This window comes from Camelus dromedarius, chromosome 9, assembly GCF_036321535.1.
Source record: "Camelus dromedarius isolate mCamDro1 chromosome 9, mCamDro1.pat, whole genome shotgun sequence".
NCBI classification, from domain to species: Eukaryota; Metazoa; Chordata; class Mammalia; order Artiodactyla; family Camelidae; genus Camelus; species Camelus dromedarius.
The window spans coordinates 35,785,971-35,805,332 of record NC_087444.1 but is presented as its reverse complement, the minus strand read 5'-3'; the positions used below and the strand labels follow the sequence as shown (position 1 = coordinate 35,805,332).

The 19,362-nt window shown below is 36.6% G+C and overlaps 1 protein-coding gene across 1 annotated transcript in view; it reads left to right on the top strand.

Annotated features, from left to right (window-relative positions):
- TANGO6 (transport and golgi organization 6 homolog) overlaps positions 1 to 19,362 on the top strand; it is a 153,815-nt gene that overhangs the window by 9,873 nt on the left and 124,580 nt on the right. The window contains exons 2-7 of the mRNA XM_031458187.2: positions 2,199 to 2,839; positions 4,759 to 4,875; positions 6,503 to 6,644; positions 11,749 to 11,885; positions 14,259 to 14,421; positions 16,284 to 16,366. Of these exons, the coding sequence (XP_031314047.1) occupies positions 2,199 to 2,839; positions 4,759 to 4,875; positions 6,503 to 6,644; positions 11,749 to 11,885; positions 14,259 to 14,421; positions 16,284 to 16,366 (1,283 nt within the window). The remainder of the gene's footprint in view (positions 1 to 2,198; positions 2,840 to 4,758; positions 4,876 to 6,502; positions 6,645 to 11,748; positions 11,886 to 14,258; positions 14,422 to 16,283; positions 16,367 to 19,362) is intronic.

The window sequence follows — 19,362 nt, the reverse complement described above, 5'->3', positions numbered from 1 at the left end:
ATCTTTGCTCAGTCTGATGCTTTGGTCATTTAGGCTCAGTCTCAACTGATCGTCTTTTCTCTTGAGGTGTGACATGTTTTCATGTTTCTTCAACTGTCTAGAACTTTTTGATTGTACACTGGACATATGTTGAAACTCTGGATTCTGTTACAGTCTTCCAGAGAGTATTGATTCTGTTTTTTGTTTTAAAGTTGGTAATTAACTTGACTGACTCAAATTCCAAGCTCTGTCTCCCCTGTGGTGGGCAGTAACAAAGGAGTTCATTTCTTACAATCTTAGCTGAGCCATTTGAAGTTCTTCCCATACATGGTTAGTTCAAAGATTAGCTAGCGATTTGGGCACAATTTATATACAGAACTGGGGACTCCTCCTCTCTGGCTCTATTCTTTCTGAGATTTCTTTTCTTATTTTCCACCTGCTGTAGTTGCCTTGAATTCTGTGCTTTGGTTCTCAAGCTGTAAGACAATGAGTTGCTCTTAGAATTTTAGCTACTCTAAGGCCTAACCCCAGACTAAAAGGCAAGAAAAAGCAGGAAACTTAATGTTGTTTTTCCTTTCTGAGTGCCTTCCCTAGTTTTTGCTCACTTTTGTCACCTTCAGACATCTTCAGGGAGTTGCTTTATTACATTTTGCCAAGTTGATAATTGTTATCTGTAGGAGGGTTGGTCTTATTGGAGTTTTAAGGAGATCTTTACTAGGTACTCTTTTCGTTTATTCTTTTACTCAGTCAGTTAACAAATACTCATTTGATGCTTACTTTATGTACTATGGAAGGCACTTACCAAGCAAGAGAGACATGGTGCCTGTCCTCATGAAGTTTAAGCTCTAGTAGAAAAGAAAGAAAATAAATACCAATAAAATAATTACAAATTATGGTAAGTGCTGTGGAGAAGGGAAATTGGATGCTATCACAGAGTTAATAATATGGGGGTTGACTTTTAGATTGGTCAAGGAAGGCCACCTCTGAGGAGATAATACTTAAAGTGAAACTTCTACATACCTGTGACTCAACATTTCCACTCTTAGGTGTATAGACATCAGGAATATGTGTGCACACTTCCACCAAGAGAAATCTATTTTAAGTATTAAGAAGATCCCTTTTTCTGATGTGTGAAAAGAGGATTTGGGGGGAGAGGAGACATAAAAGCAGGGAAACTAGTTAAGAGATTATTGCCTTAGTTCACTTTAAAGATATTCATGGTTTCGACAAAGGTTGTAGTTGTGAGGTGGAGAAAAATGAATGAATTTGAAAACTATTTTGTAAGCAGAACAGGCAAGGCTTGGTAATAGATTGGGTAAGAGAGATAAGGAAAAGAATGGAGATGTAACCGGTTAGTAACCAGGTTGGATTGTAGTAGAGGGTGGGAAGTACTCATAAGAATCAAGAATTTGTTGAATTTCAGATGCCTAAGAAACATCCAAGTGGATATTTCTTTTAGCAGTTGGAAATGTGTCTCTGGAACTTACAGGGTAGGCATGGACTGGAGATAAAAGTTTGGGGGCTGTTAGCTTGTAGATCGTTTTTAAAGACCTGGGCCTGAATAAGATTATCAAGGAAGAGCATGCAGAGTTCAAATGCCTTGGTGCATTTACATATCTGGTAGAGGAAAAGCAGCAGCAGAGGGAGTCTTCAAGGATGTCAACGGCCGGGCGTGTATATGAGCTCCTTCACCAGTAGAGGGCAGTAAAGACCATTTTAGGAAAGGTCAGGGTAAACTGAGAATAGATATTTTGGGCAACGTGGTTAAATTAATCTCTTTGAACCCTATGTCTGTATTCTGTGATTTGCCTCAATAGAATGTAAGTTCCATGAGGGAAAGGACTTTGTTTTGTTTGATGCTTAATTTCTGGGATCTAGGATGGTTTGACTGAATGATCCTTCTGTGGTAAATGTTTAGCTTTTTAGATGACTGTTCTGTCTACGGAACAGTGGCCTCAGCCCTCAGGGGAATAGAAACAAACTCGATGAGGTATCATGTGTTGTACTATTCTAACTACATCCAAAGTGCTATGGGAAAGCCGGAAATGTGGTCTTGAATTCTGCCTAGGCTGGGGAGGCACAGTTGGGGGAAGCTTTCTAGAAGCAGTGACATCTGAGCCAGGACTCAGAGGATGAACTGGAGTGGGCAAAGCATTCCACATGGAGGGAAGTACAATTTGTTTTCCATGTGTGTAATTTCCTTTATTTTCCTTCAAAAGGATCGGGCTCAAGTTCGCTGCAGATTACAAAACATGACGTCCTGTTGGCTACTTTAAAATCTAACCTGTCGGCTTTGGAGGACAAGTTTCTGAAGGATCCCCACTGGAAGAAATTGAAACTCCTAAGGGATGAAATTGCTAATAAGGCAGACTGGCCACAAGACTCTATGGATATCACCTGGAGTTTTACCTCCCAAACTTTACTATTGCTGTTGTGTTTGAAGGAATCCATGATCCACCTTGCAGCTGATTTCAATCCAGGCAAACCCAACCCGAGGACTCCAGAAGCTGCTCCTGCCCTGAGCCCGGATACACTTAGCATCTCCCAGCAGAAGACTGTGCAGTCAGTTTTGCAGTTTGTCGTTACCCTGGGTGTCTGCCCCTATCTTGTGCCTGGTGTTGGAGTCCCTTTGAGATACAGGACAGACTTTGGTGCTGTTGTTCAGGACGTGGTGTGTCTCGATGCTGCCCCCAGTGCAACCCGGAGACTGTACACCAGCTGCAGGGTCCTCCTCAGTGTCGCTCAGCACGCATCTCTGGGGAGCTTGATTTTCTGCCGCCATTTTGGGGATATTGCAGCAGGTCTGTGCCAGCTGGGATTCTGCCCAACCAAGAGGAAACCACCAAATCCTGAGGAAGAGGTAAACTTACACTGAAAGAGAGAGTGTGGGAGAGTGTGTGAATATGTGTATGTACTTGTGTGAGGTTGTTATAAAAGACAATATTATTTCTTTGAAAAAGTGCTGATGTAAAGATCTGGAATTCCAATTGAATGCCAAAGCATCTCTGGTGGATAAATGAATCTTTTTAGGAGGTTGGAGCTCTCGTTTATTAAATACTAGTCCTTTGCACACCTGGAGAGTCCATTTTACCTGTCCCTTCTTGTCATTTTGTGGAACAGCTGTTGCAGGCTATTTCTTTGAGCCTCTGTTTCCTCTTTTATAAAATGTATTTAATAATACCTGACTGGGAAGGTGGTTGTGAGGATTAAGGATAATGTGTATAAAGTACCTAGCCCAATCCTCAGTAGTGCTCATCAGAAAGTTATTACTACTAATATTAATATTAAACTATTCACGCCTCCTTCATTAAGTTCTTGGGAGGATTAGATGAGATAAAGCATGCAAAGCACCAGGTACACTGCATGATCCAGTCAGCGCTCCTTGTCGTTACTGGCATTAGGGGTATGTGCCTGTGTTTTGCTGATAGTCAGTAAGGATCTGAGTGCCTGCACTACCAAGGGGCTGTGGAGGTTACAGAAGCGTGAGACATGGCTTTCTCAAAAAGCTCACACGTTAACTGGGGAGACAAGACTCACAAGTATAACACAGCAGGGGCCACTGCTCCCCTCCAAGAGGATCACCAGCATCAGCATCAGAGCCCAGCCAGAAGCAGCTGGCTTATATCTTAACAATATAGACGTATCAAGGGTCACATGCAGGGTAATTTCTTTGTCACTGCAGCCAGATTTCATAATGCCCACTCACCTCATTTCTCTGTCCCCTGTGTCACCCTCCAACTTGTTCTTTTTCTGTTTGTTCTCCTTTTCTATTCTCTCCTGCCTGTTCTCACAAAACAAAACACGTTTAAAAGCCACTATCACTCGAGTAGTGACACGAAATTATGAGCCCCCCGGTGCCCTTGTGTTTTGTGGAGCAGAGCACTGTGCTCTTTACGACAGGATATGAGTCTTGACAGTTTTGTCAGTGCCTGCTTCCCTGAGATAGGGGGGTCTGGAACTGGTCTTATTACTCTTGCCAGGGCTGAGCAGTGCCCAGGGGTGCTTGGGTAGAAGAGAGCAAAGAAAAGGGAAGCACACAGAAAGGACCAAGTGGGAGAAGACGTTGACAGAAGGGGGAACGCGGTGGGTGTACACTGTGAAGCCGGACAAGTCCCAGCAACAGCTGCTGCTCTAAGCAGCCCCGATCCCGCAGTTTGCTGAACTGTAATGGGTGGGACTGGGACTGCTTGACTGTGAGGTTACTAAAGGGGGACAGTGCTGCTGAGGCTCAAGGGGGCCTAATTACATAGCACCATCTTTGCTGCCCAAGTTCTGAATGAATTAAAAGACAGTTAACAGAGTAAGAGAGACAACAAGTCCAAATGCCACCTTTCTTACTCAGAAAGACAGAGTTGGAAGGAATATAGAGGGAGACAAAAATGGGCCTCCTGACAGTGCCTGCCAGAATTAGACACACTTACTACTCACCCAGCTTTAAGGAGTGCTAGGAAACTCCAGCGCCTTCTGCCCCGTGACAGGAGATATGCAAGGAAGAGCAGAACAGAATGCATTCGCTCCCAAGATACAGAAGAGAAGCGAGCTGAGCTGTGCGTGCCAGAACTCACCAGTAAGCTAAGTCAGTACCATCTCCTGCCCAGAAGTGGGTGAGGGGATGGAGAGAGGGCCAGGCATGCTTCATGTTACAGCTTCCTCCAGGTGGAAGGAAATCAAGAGGCAAAAGCAGCCATCACAAGCATCTTTGTACAGTATTGCAGAACGTTACTTTCTGTGGCCTGTCTGGTTTGTGTTCCAAAAAAGCCAAGTGTGTGTTTCTTTTAGGTGTTAACTGAAGAGGAAAGAGCCCTATCTAGGGAGGCCCTGAGAGACACCTTGGATCAAGTGTATCAACCGTTAGCAATCCGAGAATTACTTATCCTCCAGGGAGGACCACCCCAGGTATGCAGGCCTGGGGACTCTTGTGGGTGAATCTTTAATGATAATGTGTGGTGTATGTCTTCTCCTGGGAAGTGGGATAATCTAGTTGAGTCTTATTTCATCTTTTAGATTGTTAAATGGTATTTGTAAAACTAAAGCACGTTAACCCTTAAGATAATTTTAAAGGATTTTTCTTTTAGTGGAATGATGGACATGTTTCCCAAGAACATTGTGATCAATTTTTTAAGGCTTATGACAAAAATATTTTTATTCATTCTGAAACTGGACCTTTTTTTCCCCCTTAACTAAAATTTGGCTATTTGACAATATGTTCTTCTGACAGAAGTATTTGAACATCTTATTCTTTGAATGGAATATCCGAAGTCAAGAAATTAAAGTTAGAGCTGTTATTGGGACTATTCTTAGATCCTTTGTTTGCAAAACATTAATAGTATGTATGCTACTAAGTATAACATGGTTTCTTATTTTCCTTAAAAGTAATTATTTATCTGAAATGATTTAATTTGATGATGTAGCTGAAATGATCTATTTTGCTTTTAGTACCTAAATTTTCGTTATGAATTTAGGTGAGTAAAGCATGACAGGCCAAAGGAGGTGACTGTAGGACCAGCTGAAGCTGGCTACAAAGATATCTTCTAGTTGAAGTCATTTTCATGTCATCTCCAGTATATTACTCTAGTCTCTGATTGGGCCCCTCTGGCCTCATGCTCTTCTTCTCTGAATGAGTCCACAGTTTGCCAGATTAAACCAAATGCATTATGAGAGCATGGTGAAAAGTAGAGGATCTGGAGTTAGGCACGCTGGGTTTCAACCCCAGTGTGCAGTTGTGTGCATTAATTAGTAAACCTTTCCATCCCTCAGTTTCCTTATCCTTGTCAGTACCTCTTGAGATCATGTGGGAGGTGTGTAACACTGTGCATCGCACATCATAACCCACTCGATACGTGGGAATTATTAATCTTCCTTAAATAAAAAAAAGATAGGATAGGCCAGTTAGGATTAACTGTTTCACTACTTTTTATACTCACATAGTTAAATGCAAAGATTGACCACGACATAGTCCACATTCTAGCTCCAGAAAAGGAACAACAAATTTGTTTTGTTCACGGTGGCTCCACAGAGCTCTCAAAAAGGAATCCTTGAAGAAATCTAATTCTTCTTGAAACTGCTCTGTCAAAAGGAATCAGAGTAGCTATGCTAGGGGAGGCGAGGCCTAGGGTGCCCTCTCACTGTTGTGAGCTGTCCTCTCGGTGTGAGTGATGCTCATAGGACTCTTCTTTGGAAGCTAGAATTGACTGGAAGGACTGCATTCAGATTGGTTACATTACCCCTCTGTCCCTCAAATCTTTATTTTATTTGCTAACATGTTTGTCTATTTCTGGGTTTGAAACTTAACTTGATATTTCACTTGAAGATGTTTCATTGTATTTTTACCTTCTTAAAAATGATGCTGAAGAAGGTTTTGTAAAGGAGTCTTTTTCTTTTTTAAGGAAAAGTTTTTCTCCTTTGTGGTCTGTACAGATACTGTCAATCAGCAGTATTACTCAGTATATTTATATTTTAAAAATTCTACATATCCTGTCTTTTACACTGACATTCAACTCATACCTTTCTCTTCCTTTTTTAGTCCTGCGCAGATGGGAAGACCCAGGTCAGGGGTCGGGCCCCAGCTTGGCTCCGGCGCCTATGTGGGGAGCTCCTCTCTGAAAGGCTGATGAGACCAAGTGGTGTTCAGGCAGTAGTCCGGGGCATTTTGGAAGGAGCAGGTGGTAAGAAATAAAATGTTTGTTACTTTGATATCCACTTTCCTCTGAGTCATGGTGAATTACTGGTCTTTAGCATTTGACTGTAAAACCTGATGGAGACTAGACTTTGTGCCTTTGTGGAGAGTGAGGAAGTTAAAGTGTAATGACTCCTTTTCCACAGAAACTCATTTTCTTGCCATTTTTCCAAAAGCAGTTGTGATACACCTCTCGTGTTGTTACATAATATTGTCAAGTGTTTCAGATAACTTGTAGTATCAGGTGAAAACACCGCACAGAAAGCTTAAGTAAAACTCTAAAGAAAACGTGAAATTCTTTATAGAAAAGGATCAGAGTGCTAAGAGTACTTCACCTCAGGACTTAAAATACAAGTAGTTCTCCTGAAGCTGGAGTAGATACCAAGAGATACAAACTTTGGGATGAAGTTTTAGATTCATTTCCATAATTATATTCTCTTAGTCCTCATTAATAGAAGAAAATTAATTATCATGCTAAGCATGGTAGTAGCTTTTAATTTATATTTTTTGATTTTTAAAACAAAATATTACATGCACATAATTTAAAGAGTCAATAGGTCTATCAGGCTTTTAAAGAAAAATTGCAGTCCTTGGCACCAGTCCACTCCATTTCCCATCCCCAGAAGCAACCACTTTGAATATTTTTAGCAGATTTCTTCTGATGTTTACCTCTGTATTTCTAACTATAATGCAAATACAGCACCTTCTTAGTTTCTCAGTTTTAGGCATCATCTATCAACTTCTCACCATGGGTATAAAAGGATTCTGTTCTCTTTAACAACCCTTCCACCATTCACCAGAGTGAATTCCCATCCCCTGTAGTCATATCTTAATTTTGGATAGATCAATATTCAGTGTTTATACTCTGCTAACTATGTGATTATTATTTACAGCTGAGCTATGCGGCGTACTATGACTACTTTTCCTTTTTTTACACAACTTTTGTATTTCGTGGCGTTAATAGCTGTTTTGTGTGTCTGCTTAGTTTTTTATGTACTTATCACTAATCTATCCTCAAACTCTCCCCCAGTTGCTTAAATCTCCTTTTAATACATTCAGATACATCAACTATTGTATCTGTTTTATCCTCTTGAAGACTCTTCTCACTGAGGCTTCTCTAATCTGGACTCGTTACCTCTACAGAGCTGTCATCCTAGGATCTCCGTTCATCTTTTTGCTGGTGATCCCCTGGCCTTTCTTTTGTGTTCAGTCCCTTACCTCCTGTATCCCATGCACATTAGTTTCCTGTTGCTGCTGTAACAAATTATCACAAACTTGTGGCTTTTTGATGGGAATAATATTTAAACTGAGCCCTGAAGCCTGCTGAGAAGTATGCACGTTGAAGAGTGAGGGATGACTATATTATAGGTGGAGAGGATCGATGTACGAAGGAACTGCCATAGGAAAGAACATAGTGTTTTTGAGGAAGTTTCAGTATGAGTGGAGCAGGGAGGGTGGTGAGTGAGGGAGAGTGGTATGAGATGAGGGAGTGGTGTGAATGAGGCTGGCAGGGCGGAGAGGGGCCACATCCTGGAGGACTTTAGGCCAAGTTCAGGATTTCTTCTTTTTAATTGAGGGACTGTGCATGCTTAGCATGCCCTCTACCACTTGAACTGTTCCAACCCCCTTCCCCCGAGTTCAGGATTTTGAACTTTATTCTGAGGGCAATGAAACACCACTGAAGGGCTTTAAGAAGAAGAGAGAAATGATCAAATCTACATTTTAGAAATATCTATCTGAATGTATTGTGAAGAATGGGTTGAGTAAGAGCAGAAGCAGAGAGGTCAGTTAAGAAGCAGTCATCTGAGCGATCACAGTGGCTTGCATCGATTCTGGTGGCCTTGGAGATGGAGAGAAGTGAATGAATATAAGAGGTATTTAAGGGGTAGAGTTGCCAGAACTTAATGAAGGGCTGGATATGCATGGAGGGAAGAGGAGAGAGAGAATCGATCTTGACTTTCCATTTCTCAGGTGGTAAATATACCTTGGTCCTATCAGACAAAAGTGAGGTCAGTGTGAGTGGCAGACATTGGTAGATTTGGTCTACAGTGGCTATAATGTTGCCTCCCCAGTTCTGCCTGCAGTGCCTTCTAGGGCCAATGAAATGAAAGATTATCAGTTACCTGTGGGAAGTTGTCATATGCAGATAGGTCCTTGCATCTTCTTTTTCCAGAGAAGATTTAGACTCCACCCAAGGGCATGCAAATTGGAGAGCTGCTATAAGAAACTTAGAACCCTATTTTTGCTACTTATTCAAAAATTATGTATGTATTTTTATATTTGTTGTCTATTCAAATCTTATTTATTCTCAAAAATGATTTGAGGCAGTTTATATTTACTCACATATTAGCCATCTCTGATGTTTTTCATTTCTTTGTGTAGATACAAATTTTATTCAAATTTCCTTCTGCCTAAAGAACTTTAACCTTTCTTTTAGTGCAGATCTGCTGATAGTGAATTCCCTTAGCTTTTTTTTGTTTGAAAAAGTCTATTTCACCTCCCTCTTTGAAAATAGTTTTGCTGGGTACAGAATTCTAGGGTGATAGTTTGGTTTTTTTTTTTTTAACATCCTTTTTTCTTTTTTTTAATGGAGGTACTGGGGATTGAACCCGGGACCTCATGCATGCTAAGCATGTACTCTAACACTGAGCTATGCCCACCCCACCCAGGTTTTTCTTTTAGTGCTTTAAACATGTTGTTCTATTGTCTTCTGGCTTACATGATTTCTGATGCAAAAATCTGCTGTCATTTTTGTGTTTGTTCCTCTGTGTATGATATACTTTTTTTCCTCTATCAGCTTTTAAGATTTTTCTGTTTAATCTCTGTTTTTTTTTTTTTTTTTTTAGAAATTTGATTATTATATGCCTTGGTGTGGTGGGTGGTTTTCTTCGTGTTTTTTCTGCTTAAGGTTTTTTAAACTTCTTGGAGCTGAGAGTTTGGAGTTTCCATCATATGTGGAAATTTCTCAGACATCATCTTCAAAATTTTTTCTATCTTCCCTTCTTTTCTCTTTCTGGAATTTAAATTATACCTAATATTATGCTTAGTGTTGTCCTCCAAGTTACTGTTGCTCTGTTGATTTTTTTTGTTTTCAGTCTTTTTTTCTCTCTGTGTTTCATTTTGGTTAATTTCTACTGCTACATGTTCAAGTTTATTTATCTTTTGTTTTGCAGTGTCTAATCTACTGTTAATCCCATCCAGTGTATTTTTCATTTCAGATATTTTATTTTTCATTCCTAAAAGTTCAGTTTGGGTCTTTTTAATATCTTCCATTTCTTTTCTGTCCTCATCATGATCATTCTTTTCATTACCTTTTTGAACAGAGAAGATAAATTTATAATAGCTGTTTAATGTCCTTGTCTCCTAATTATGTCATCTTTGTTTTTATGGGTCTGTTTTTATTGATTTTTCCTTCTTGTTATGTTCCTTTTTGCTTCTTTGCATATATGTAGTAGGTTTTTAAAATTGAGATGTTATTCACATACCATAAAATTTGCTCTTTTATTAAAGAGTACAGTTCTGTGGTTTTTAGTATAGTCACAGAGTTGTGTAACTATCACATCAATATCTAACTCCAAAACATTTTCGTCATTCCCCCCAGAAACCTCATACCCATTAGCAGTTACTCCTCAGCCTCCCCTCCTCCAGCCTCTTGTAAGCACTAATCTACTTTCTGTCTCAGTCAGTTTGCCTTTTCTAGATTACATCCAAATGGAATGATGCAATATGTGGTCTTTTGTGTCTGTTTGATTCACTTAGCATAATGTTATAGCATGAATCAGTCCTTTATTCCTTTTAATGACTGAAAATATTTCATTGAATAGGTATGTCTGGTAATTTTTGAATAGATATCAGGAGTTTTAATTTTACATTGTTAGGTGCTAGATTTTGTTGTATTCCTTTGTTGGTCTTTGTTCTGGGTTGCAGTTAATTTTCTTGGAATCAATTTGATCCCTTCAATTTGGCTTTTAAACCTTGTTACTGTGGGTCTAGAGCAGCCTTTAAGACACCACTACTAAGGCAATACCTTTCTGGGATTTTACCTGATGCCCTGTGTGTTAGGAGGCTTTCCCATGCTCACTAGTGGGAGCATTAACTATTCCAAGCCCTGTGTGAGCTCTGGGGATGGTTCTCCCTCTTCTTTTCTTGTGGTTCTTGCGTTGGGTTTTTTTTTCATACACATACACAGATCATACTCCACCAAAGACTTGAGAGCGGATTTCTCTGCAGATCTCTGGAGCTCCCTGTTGGTGTAACTTTCTTCTCTCTGGTATTTTGCCCTGAAAAACCTGGCTGCCTTGTCCTCTTTGTACTCTGAACTATGTTTCTCTAATTCAACAAGGTGGCAGGCTTTGTTTGGGCTCCCCTTAGCTCTATTGTGGCCGCAGAACTGTCTTTAGGTAGTAGGCTAGGGTATTCTTAGGGTTTAGCTTGTTTGCTTCCCATCACTTAGGTATCAGCGTCTTGGGCTACCTGTTGCCCAGTGCCTGAAAACCATTGTTTTTGTATTTTGTCTAATTATCTAAGGTAGTACTGTAAACCTGGCAACTGTTAACTCCATAGTTTGGTTTAAGGCAGTTTGAATGATATGATGCATATAAAGAGACATCATAATAATAATAATAACAATAACAACAACAACAACAACAACTTTAAAAGAAATAAACAGTAAGAAAAAGCTAATGTTCAGGTCATATAAATAATATCATTACAACGATTGAGTGCTGCTTTTTTCTCTAAATGTCCTGGAAACCAGCATCAGAAAGAAAGTGCACAACAAGGATCTACTGTATAGCACAGAGAATATTCAATATCTTGTACTAACCTATAATGAAAAAATATTTGAAAAAGATAGATACATATATATATATATATATATATATATATATATATATATGTATAGTATGCCTGAAACGAACACAACATTGTAAATCAACTATACTTCAATTTTAAAAAAGTACAGAGGGATAGATTATCTTATGGAAGGAAAACCAATTTCCAGTAGAGAAAAACAGTTTTTACCCTAAATTTTAAGGGCTAATGTGATGAATGAATTGCTATGAGTTTTTGACATCTCTATCCATTGCTGACAGCTGGGGCGGCTGGTGGGAGTGATGCTGAAGCCACAGCTGCTGACTGGAAGAAGTGTGATTTGATTGCAAAGATTTTGGCCTCTTGTCCCCAGCAGTCTCTTTCACCAGAGGATTATTATAGAGATATCTGCCCCCAGGTAAATCATTTTGTATCTTTTGACTGTTTGAGGATTATCTGCTTATTTATACAAAGAGGACTTTTAATGCTTCTCTAGTATTGAGGTAAAAGCAGTATCATGTTTAAGTTTATTGTTTAGTTAGGGGCCTTCTTTTTTCTTTTTTTAAAAAAATTTTTGGAGGGGGAGGTAATTAGGTTTATTTACTTCTTTTTTTTTCCTTTTTCAGTTTTATTAGGTAGAATTATTACAGTTTGCATGTATACATTATACTGCATGTAAATACATATATACAATATACTGCACATTTTTCAGTTTACATATTTGTACTGATCATTGTTTCTAAGAACAGATTAAAGCTTTAGCTTTTTAAACTTACATAGTTATCAAAGGAATATAGCCAACCAAAAAATAAAAATCGACAGAATGTGGTAATCCAATCATAAAGGACAGTCAAATTGTGCTTACATGTATTCAAGAAATCAATCATCTAAGTTATAAATAATAAGTAGTTCATTTGTGTCCTTATCTTTTTTTGTTTTTTTTTTTTGTTTTTTTAGATTCCATGTATAAGTGATATCATATGGCATTTTTCTTTCTCTTTCCGGCAGGGGGCCTTCTTAATAAGTGATTAAAAACCTATGGATGAGATCGATCCTGTAGGTTTAAGAACACCTCACCATTAATAACTGACTAGCACAGCCAGCTCTCAGAGCTGGGATAGGAAACTACAGTTTCATCCTATTCATTATCTTGTCTGTGTTTTTAATTAGTTTTTTAAAAATACACATTAAGTAAACAACGTAAATTAACATGGTACTCAATTTTAAAAGCACAAAAGAGTAAATGGAAAAAGTAAGTCTCCCTCCCATCTCTGTACCAATTTCTTGTTAATTTTCCAGAGATGGTCTGTGTATTATGTGTATACAATTATATGTGTATGTATGTGTGTATATATTTTAATTTTTGTCCAAGTGATAACATGCTACACAATCTTTCAGTTTTGTTTTTTCATTTAACAGTGTGCCTTGGAGGTCATTTCATATAGAGCTGCCTCATTCTTTTCCATGGGTACATAGTGTTTCATCATATTATGTACCATAATTTATTTAGCCAGCCTCCTATTAATGAACATTTGTTTCCATCCTTTTGCTATTACAAACTGTGTAATAGTTAATAGCTATAAATCTTGCCCACATGCAAGTATTACCATAGGGAAAATTCCTAAAATTGAAATTGCCAGTTTAAAGGGTATGTGCATTTAAATTTTTGATTGATGTTGTTTATGTGTCTGTTTTCCCACACCTTTGCCTACACACTGTGTTACAAAACTTTTCTTTGTTAATCTGATAGGTATAAACGTGGAAGGAGTTTTCTTAGTCAGCACTCCCCATGTATTTAGATGTAAAATATGCCTTTTGGAGCACGGTGGGAAGAAAGTCATTCAGTTGTTAACGCTGGTCTTCAGAGTTCTCATGGGTAGGCATGCGTGGGAACAAATATCACAATGCAAAGATCTCACATTGGAAAATATTAAGTATAAATTATCTTAAAGGATAAAGTTATCATTTACAATGATGAGTAAATATTTTCCAAAACTGTTTAGCTATAGTTTTGGTACTTAACAAAATGATAAAATCAAATTATAGATTTTAGTCTTCCTGAGTCTCTTTTTGGCAGTGTCAGAGATCACATACAGTTTTTGGACAGAAGATTCTCTTCTGTCTGTAAAAAGTACGAGTCACTTTTAAGCCAGAAAGCGAAATGCACTTTTCTGTTGAGTTCTTAGACTCAAGCCTGAGAGATTAATGTTTATTTTTGTAAATAAAGTAGACTTTTTTCCAGGATAGTTTAGACATGACAGGCCCTTCAGATCCTGAGTATATTTGTATGCCTTGACCCCGTGACCTTCATTTGGTGGTGCTATTTATCAGCAAAATTTTGAGAAAAAAACTGAATGTCTGGAAATAATATTTTTGAGAAATTTATAACAATATGAGATGGTTTCAGGAATGCATGAAACTGACTATTAAGTGTGGTCTCAGTTAAAAAGAAAAAATTATTATGTGGAAAACATATTGGAAAAAATATACCAAAAATGTTTATAATGATTTGGGAAGTCTTCATTTTCTTTTTAAACATTTATTTTCCAAATTTTCTACAATGACATGTATTTTATAAATTTGATAAAACTATTTAATACAAACATAGCCTCTCCAGTTCTTGTACTCTTTGACACTGGGTTGTTAAAGAAAAAAACCCAGTTCTCTTGAGTCAGTGTTACTGCAGTGAGTTTATTTTTTGGGTTAAAGAAATTAATGCTTTCTCTTCTTAGTTAAGGTAATTGCTCCTCGCAAAGAACCTACTATTTACTTCATGTAATTTTTCTTTTAGATTTTGGATTTATTTCACTTTCAAGATAAGTTGACAGCGCGACAGTTTCAGAGAGTTGCTACCACTACCTTTATAACCATGTCAAGAGAACGCCCACAACTGGCAGCAAAGTATCTCCTTCAGCCGGTGTTAGCGCCTCTTCATCAGTGTTTAAATACAGCAGGTAAAGGAGGGAGTCTGCTGGTTCGGTGTCCCTCTAAAGGACCTTCTTCCGTGTTTTGGACTTAAATGACTTAAGTCTGTGGTAATTCACTGTCTTTAGTTTTACTTTTTTCCCCTCAGCTTTTTATTTTGAAAATCCACTTTTGCACCACCCCTGTCCACTTCACATAGATTGACCTACTGTTAACATTTTGGCATGTTTACAGTCTCTTTCTCTGTTTCTACACACGTATGTATTTTTTCTGAAGCATCTGAGAGTTAGTTGTGGACATCATCTAATATGCAGACTTTATTCAAATATCTCTTTCTTGTCCCAAGAATTTCCCTTACAGCTGTTTTTTTAAAAATTGAGAATCCAGTCAAGAATCATGCATTGCATTTACTTTTTATTTTTCTTTAATATAGAATAATTCCCTAGTCTTTCATCTTTCACTGATGTTTTTAAAGCCTGGGTTATAGAATGTCCCTCAATTTGTATTTGTCTAATTGTACCCTCATGAGTAGATCTAGGGTAAGCATTTCAGCAGGAATACTACATACAATGATATATATTTTTTTATTCCTTGTGATTAGAGCCACATGGTATCAGCTTATTCCATTATTAGTGATGTTAAATTTGCTCATTTGATTAAGGTGGTAGTAGCCATATTTCTCCACTGTAAAAGTACCTTCCTCCCTTTGTAATTAATAACTGATCTGTAGGAGATCATCTGAGACAGTGTGAAGACCCTATTTCCCAGTAGTCCTTCATACTGTAGTTCAGAATCCATTGATGATTTTTGCCCATAAAATGGTGACCTTCTGTTTTTTTTATTGTTTCTAATTTTTTAGTTGGTATTCTTCTGTAATGAGGAGCTTTTCTTTTCTCCCTGCCTCATCTCTTTTAAAAAATTAGTTAAGGGTCAGTACAGATGGACAGATTATTTTTTTTTATTCAATAGGTGACCAAACATTCCTGCCCGTTTTGGTGCTTAAATTTTCCCAGATTTGGTTAGTGAGTTTAGTTGTATTTTAATGTCTTAAAAGATGAATTACCATATTTTATCAATTACAAGATGCACTTTTTTCCACATTAAAGAAAGCTTTTATTTTAGAAATCTTTTTCACATTTTAACAACTCTGCTATCTAGATGCATCTTGCGATCATTGTTGGCCAGGTAGCAATCATGGCATTGTCTGTGCCTGCAAATGAGCTTGCAGAATGGATGTTAGTGACCTGGAAGAAGGTCATGAAGACATTAGTAGAGTGGAAAAGGAATATAGAGGCAATATATTATGGCAAAACATAGATATCAGTAATTGTGCTAAAATGTTTCAGAAGAGTTAGACATTTAGTGTGAAGTTTTAATTCCTTATCCTGTTTGTTCCAATTATTTAGCTTATATAAAGAATGATATATAACAAAATTGTGTAAGTAAATCTAAGAGAGCTCTTCAAATACTTTTTTTAGACTTGATTTTAAAACTTTTTATAGGGAAATTTTCAAACACATCTACCAGGAATAGTATAATAAATGCCTGTGTACCAGTCACCTAGACACAACTATCGACTCTGCCATTTTCATTTAATCTAATCTTCAATTTTTCATTCATTAATTTAAAATTAAAATTCTAAGTGATAATGTTTCATAGGTTACTTGGCAGTGGGTTTTTTTTCGTTAATGATACATAAAATAACAATGTGTGTTTATAGTCAATGAAATGTTCCATAAAATACTGTATTTGAATGGTGCCACATTGTAACCATATTGATTTTCTAATTTCAGTTGTTACCGAAATTTCTAGTAAAACTTTCTTCCTTAGGCCCAGTTTCTTCTATTCAGTGAAGTTCCAAGTGTGGGTAATTTTGTTTTTTGTTCTTTAGAGATTCCAGAAAGCAACATGGTGCCAGGGACCATTTTGGTGACAGAAGAAGAACTTAGTAGATGTATTGAGGATGTATTTAAGGTTGGTAATTTGAGTCATTAATGTTTTTAGCTAATATTTGTACTTAGTCTTTTAAAATAATTTTGTCTTTTTAAACCTGTACTTCAGGAATTGGAATGACTAATCTTAAATTCCAAACTGTCAAAATCTTTTTACTTGAAAACTGGGAGCTATAAGCTGTTAGTGGAAAACTGGTACATTTTGAAACTGTCAATTTCATCATTTACTCTCAATGTTAAACAGTTCAAATTCTCTAAGCGGCGCATGCCACTGATAAAAGCATGTCTTTTGAAGAAATTGACAAAGGCATTTGCAATACTGTAAGCATCTTATAAGTGTATGATAATATATATATGTATTTTAATTGAAGTATAGTTGATTTACAATGTTGCATTAGTTTCAAGTATATAGCAAAGTGATTCAGTATGTATATGTATATATTCTTTTTCAGATTATTTTCCACTATAGATTAGTACAAAATACTGAATATAGTTCCCTGTGCTATACAGTAGGTCCTTGTTGTTAATCTATTTTATATATAGTGGTGTGTATCTGTTAATCCCAAACTCCTAGTTTGTCTCTCCCTCTCCCCCTTTCTCCTTTCATCACCAAAGTTTGTTTTTCATGCCTGTGAGTCTATTTCTGTTTTGTAAATTAGTCATTGGTATCCTTAAAATTATATGATAATACTGAATCTACTTTATAATTTTTAATAGAATCATCATCATAAAGAAGGAAGTTTGAGTAAACGAATCCTGCAAATGACTAAATATATACTGAAAATGAAAAAATATTTATATAAATTGTATGGTATCTATGATTATAATCTTATAAATATATATGAAGTACATATTTTTAGACAGAAATGAAATCCATTGTGTTAGACCCAGATGGCATTTAATTTCTTTAAAGTTTATTTCAATAAATTTATGATAAATACTATTAAAGACATTTATACTAGTAAACAGCTTTCAAGATTATATTTCACGTAACAAGGTGCAGCCACTTTGGGAAATAGTTTGGCAGTTTCTCAAAAAGTTAAACGTGGAGTTATTATATGACCCAGCAATTTCACTCTTAGGGATATACACGAGAGAAGTGAAAACATGTTCATACAAAAACCTGTACATGAGTGTTCATAGCAGCATTATTCATAATAGCCAAAATGTGGAAACAACTGAGATGTCTGTCAACTGACAAATGGATTAAGAAATGTGATATATCCATATAATGGAGTATTTTTCATCCATAAAAAGGAATTAAGTATGGACAAATGTTGAAACATGGATGAACATTTAAAATTATAATTTTTTAAATTTTAAAAGGAGCCAGACCCCAAAGACTATCCATTGTATGATTCTGTTTATATGAAATGTTCAAAATAGGCCAATTCATAGACACAGAAAGTAGGTTAGTGGTTGCTAGGGACTGGGGCTGGGGAATTGGGAGTGACTGATAATGGGTATGGGGCTTCTTTCTGAGGTAAGGAAAATGTTCTGGAATTAGATAGTGGTGGTGTTCATACAACCTTGTGAAAACCACTGGATTTTACATTTTAAGAGTAAATTTTATGGCATGTGAATTACATCTCAAAAATTTTTATTCCTTATTTCTTTTTTATGGTAATAAATTAAACATTTTAGGGTAAATTTTTAAAGTTTAGTCTGTTATAAAATAGTTCTAACATACTAAAAAAAAAAAAAGTAAAACTTTCATGCACTAACCACTCAGCTTAAAAAATTAAACATTATCCAGAAATTGACACAACATTGTAAACTGACTATACTTCAATAAAAAATATATATATACAAAAAAATTAAACATTACAGATTCAGTTGAAATCCTCTATCTACCCATCCATGATCACATTTCCCTTGCTTCCCACTCAAAGGGAACTACTGTCCTGAATTTGTGTTTATTATTCCTTAAGCTATTTTTAGTATTGTTATGCATGATTTTAAATTTTACTTAAATGGCATTGTAATATATCTAACTTTAATCCACTCATTTCCACTGCAAGATGTTATTCCATTATATGACTATATTACCATTTACTTGTTTATTTTTCTCTTGATAGACATTTGAGTTGTTTCCAGGGAGTTTTGTCTATCTGTTAGGTGCATTGTGGTTTTAGGTAGCAGTTAGCTCTCTTACTATTAGTGAAGTTGAACATTTTTGTGTGCTTTGGTTCATTCATATTTTCTCTTCTTTAATTTGCCTGTTTATATATTTTCTGTTTTAATAATAGGGTTATTTCCCTATTTAAAATATTTTTAGAGTAAATCTTTTTTTTTATAAAACAGCTTTATTGAAATATACTTTACAGATCATAAAATAATGTTTTAAGTATATGATTCAGTGATTTTTTTCAGTAAATTTACAGAGTTGTGAAAACATCACCACAGTACAGCTTTAAAGCATTTCCATCACCCCAAAAAGACCTCTTTGTGCCTATATACAGTCATTCTCACCCCCAATCCCCAAGCAAGCACTAGTCTGCCTGTATCTCTATGGACTTGCCTTTTGTGGGTATTTTGCATGAGGGAATCATGCAATATGTGTTCTTTTGTGACTGACTTCTCCCCCTTAGCATCATGTTTCTGAGGGTCATCCAGGTTGTTGCATATACCAATACTTTGTCCCTTTTTATTGCTAAGTAATATTTCATTTTATGAATATATACCATATTTTGTTTATTTGTCATCAGTTGATGGACACTTGGATGTAGAATAAATCTTTTTCTAGACATATTTATGAGATATATTTTACATATTCATCCATTTACAGTGTGCAAAATTATCAAATAGCCAGGTGTGGAATATTAGAAAGTCTTGAAAGTGCTGGTGGGGGTAGGACTAATTATGACTAAATTTTGATATGAACCCCTCAGAGTATTCCGTAGAAGTCAACAAATTGATTTTAGAGGAAAAACAAGGTGAAACAGCTTCTTTCTGGCAAGTTGATTAGTCTCTAAAAACCAGAGAGATCGAGAAATAGTGAATCCTGCCATTTCTCCT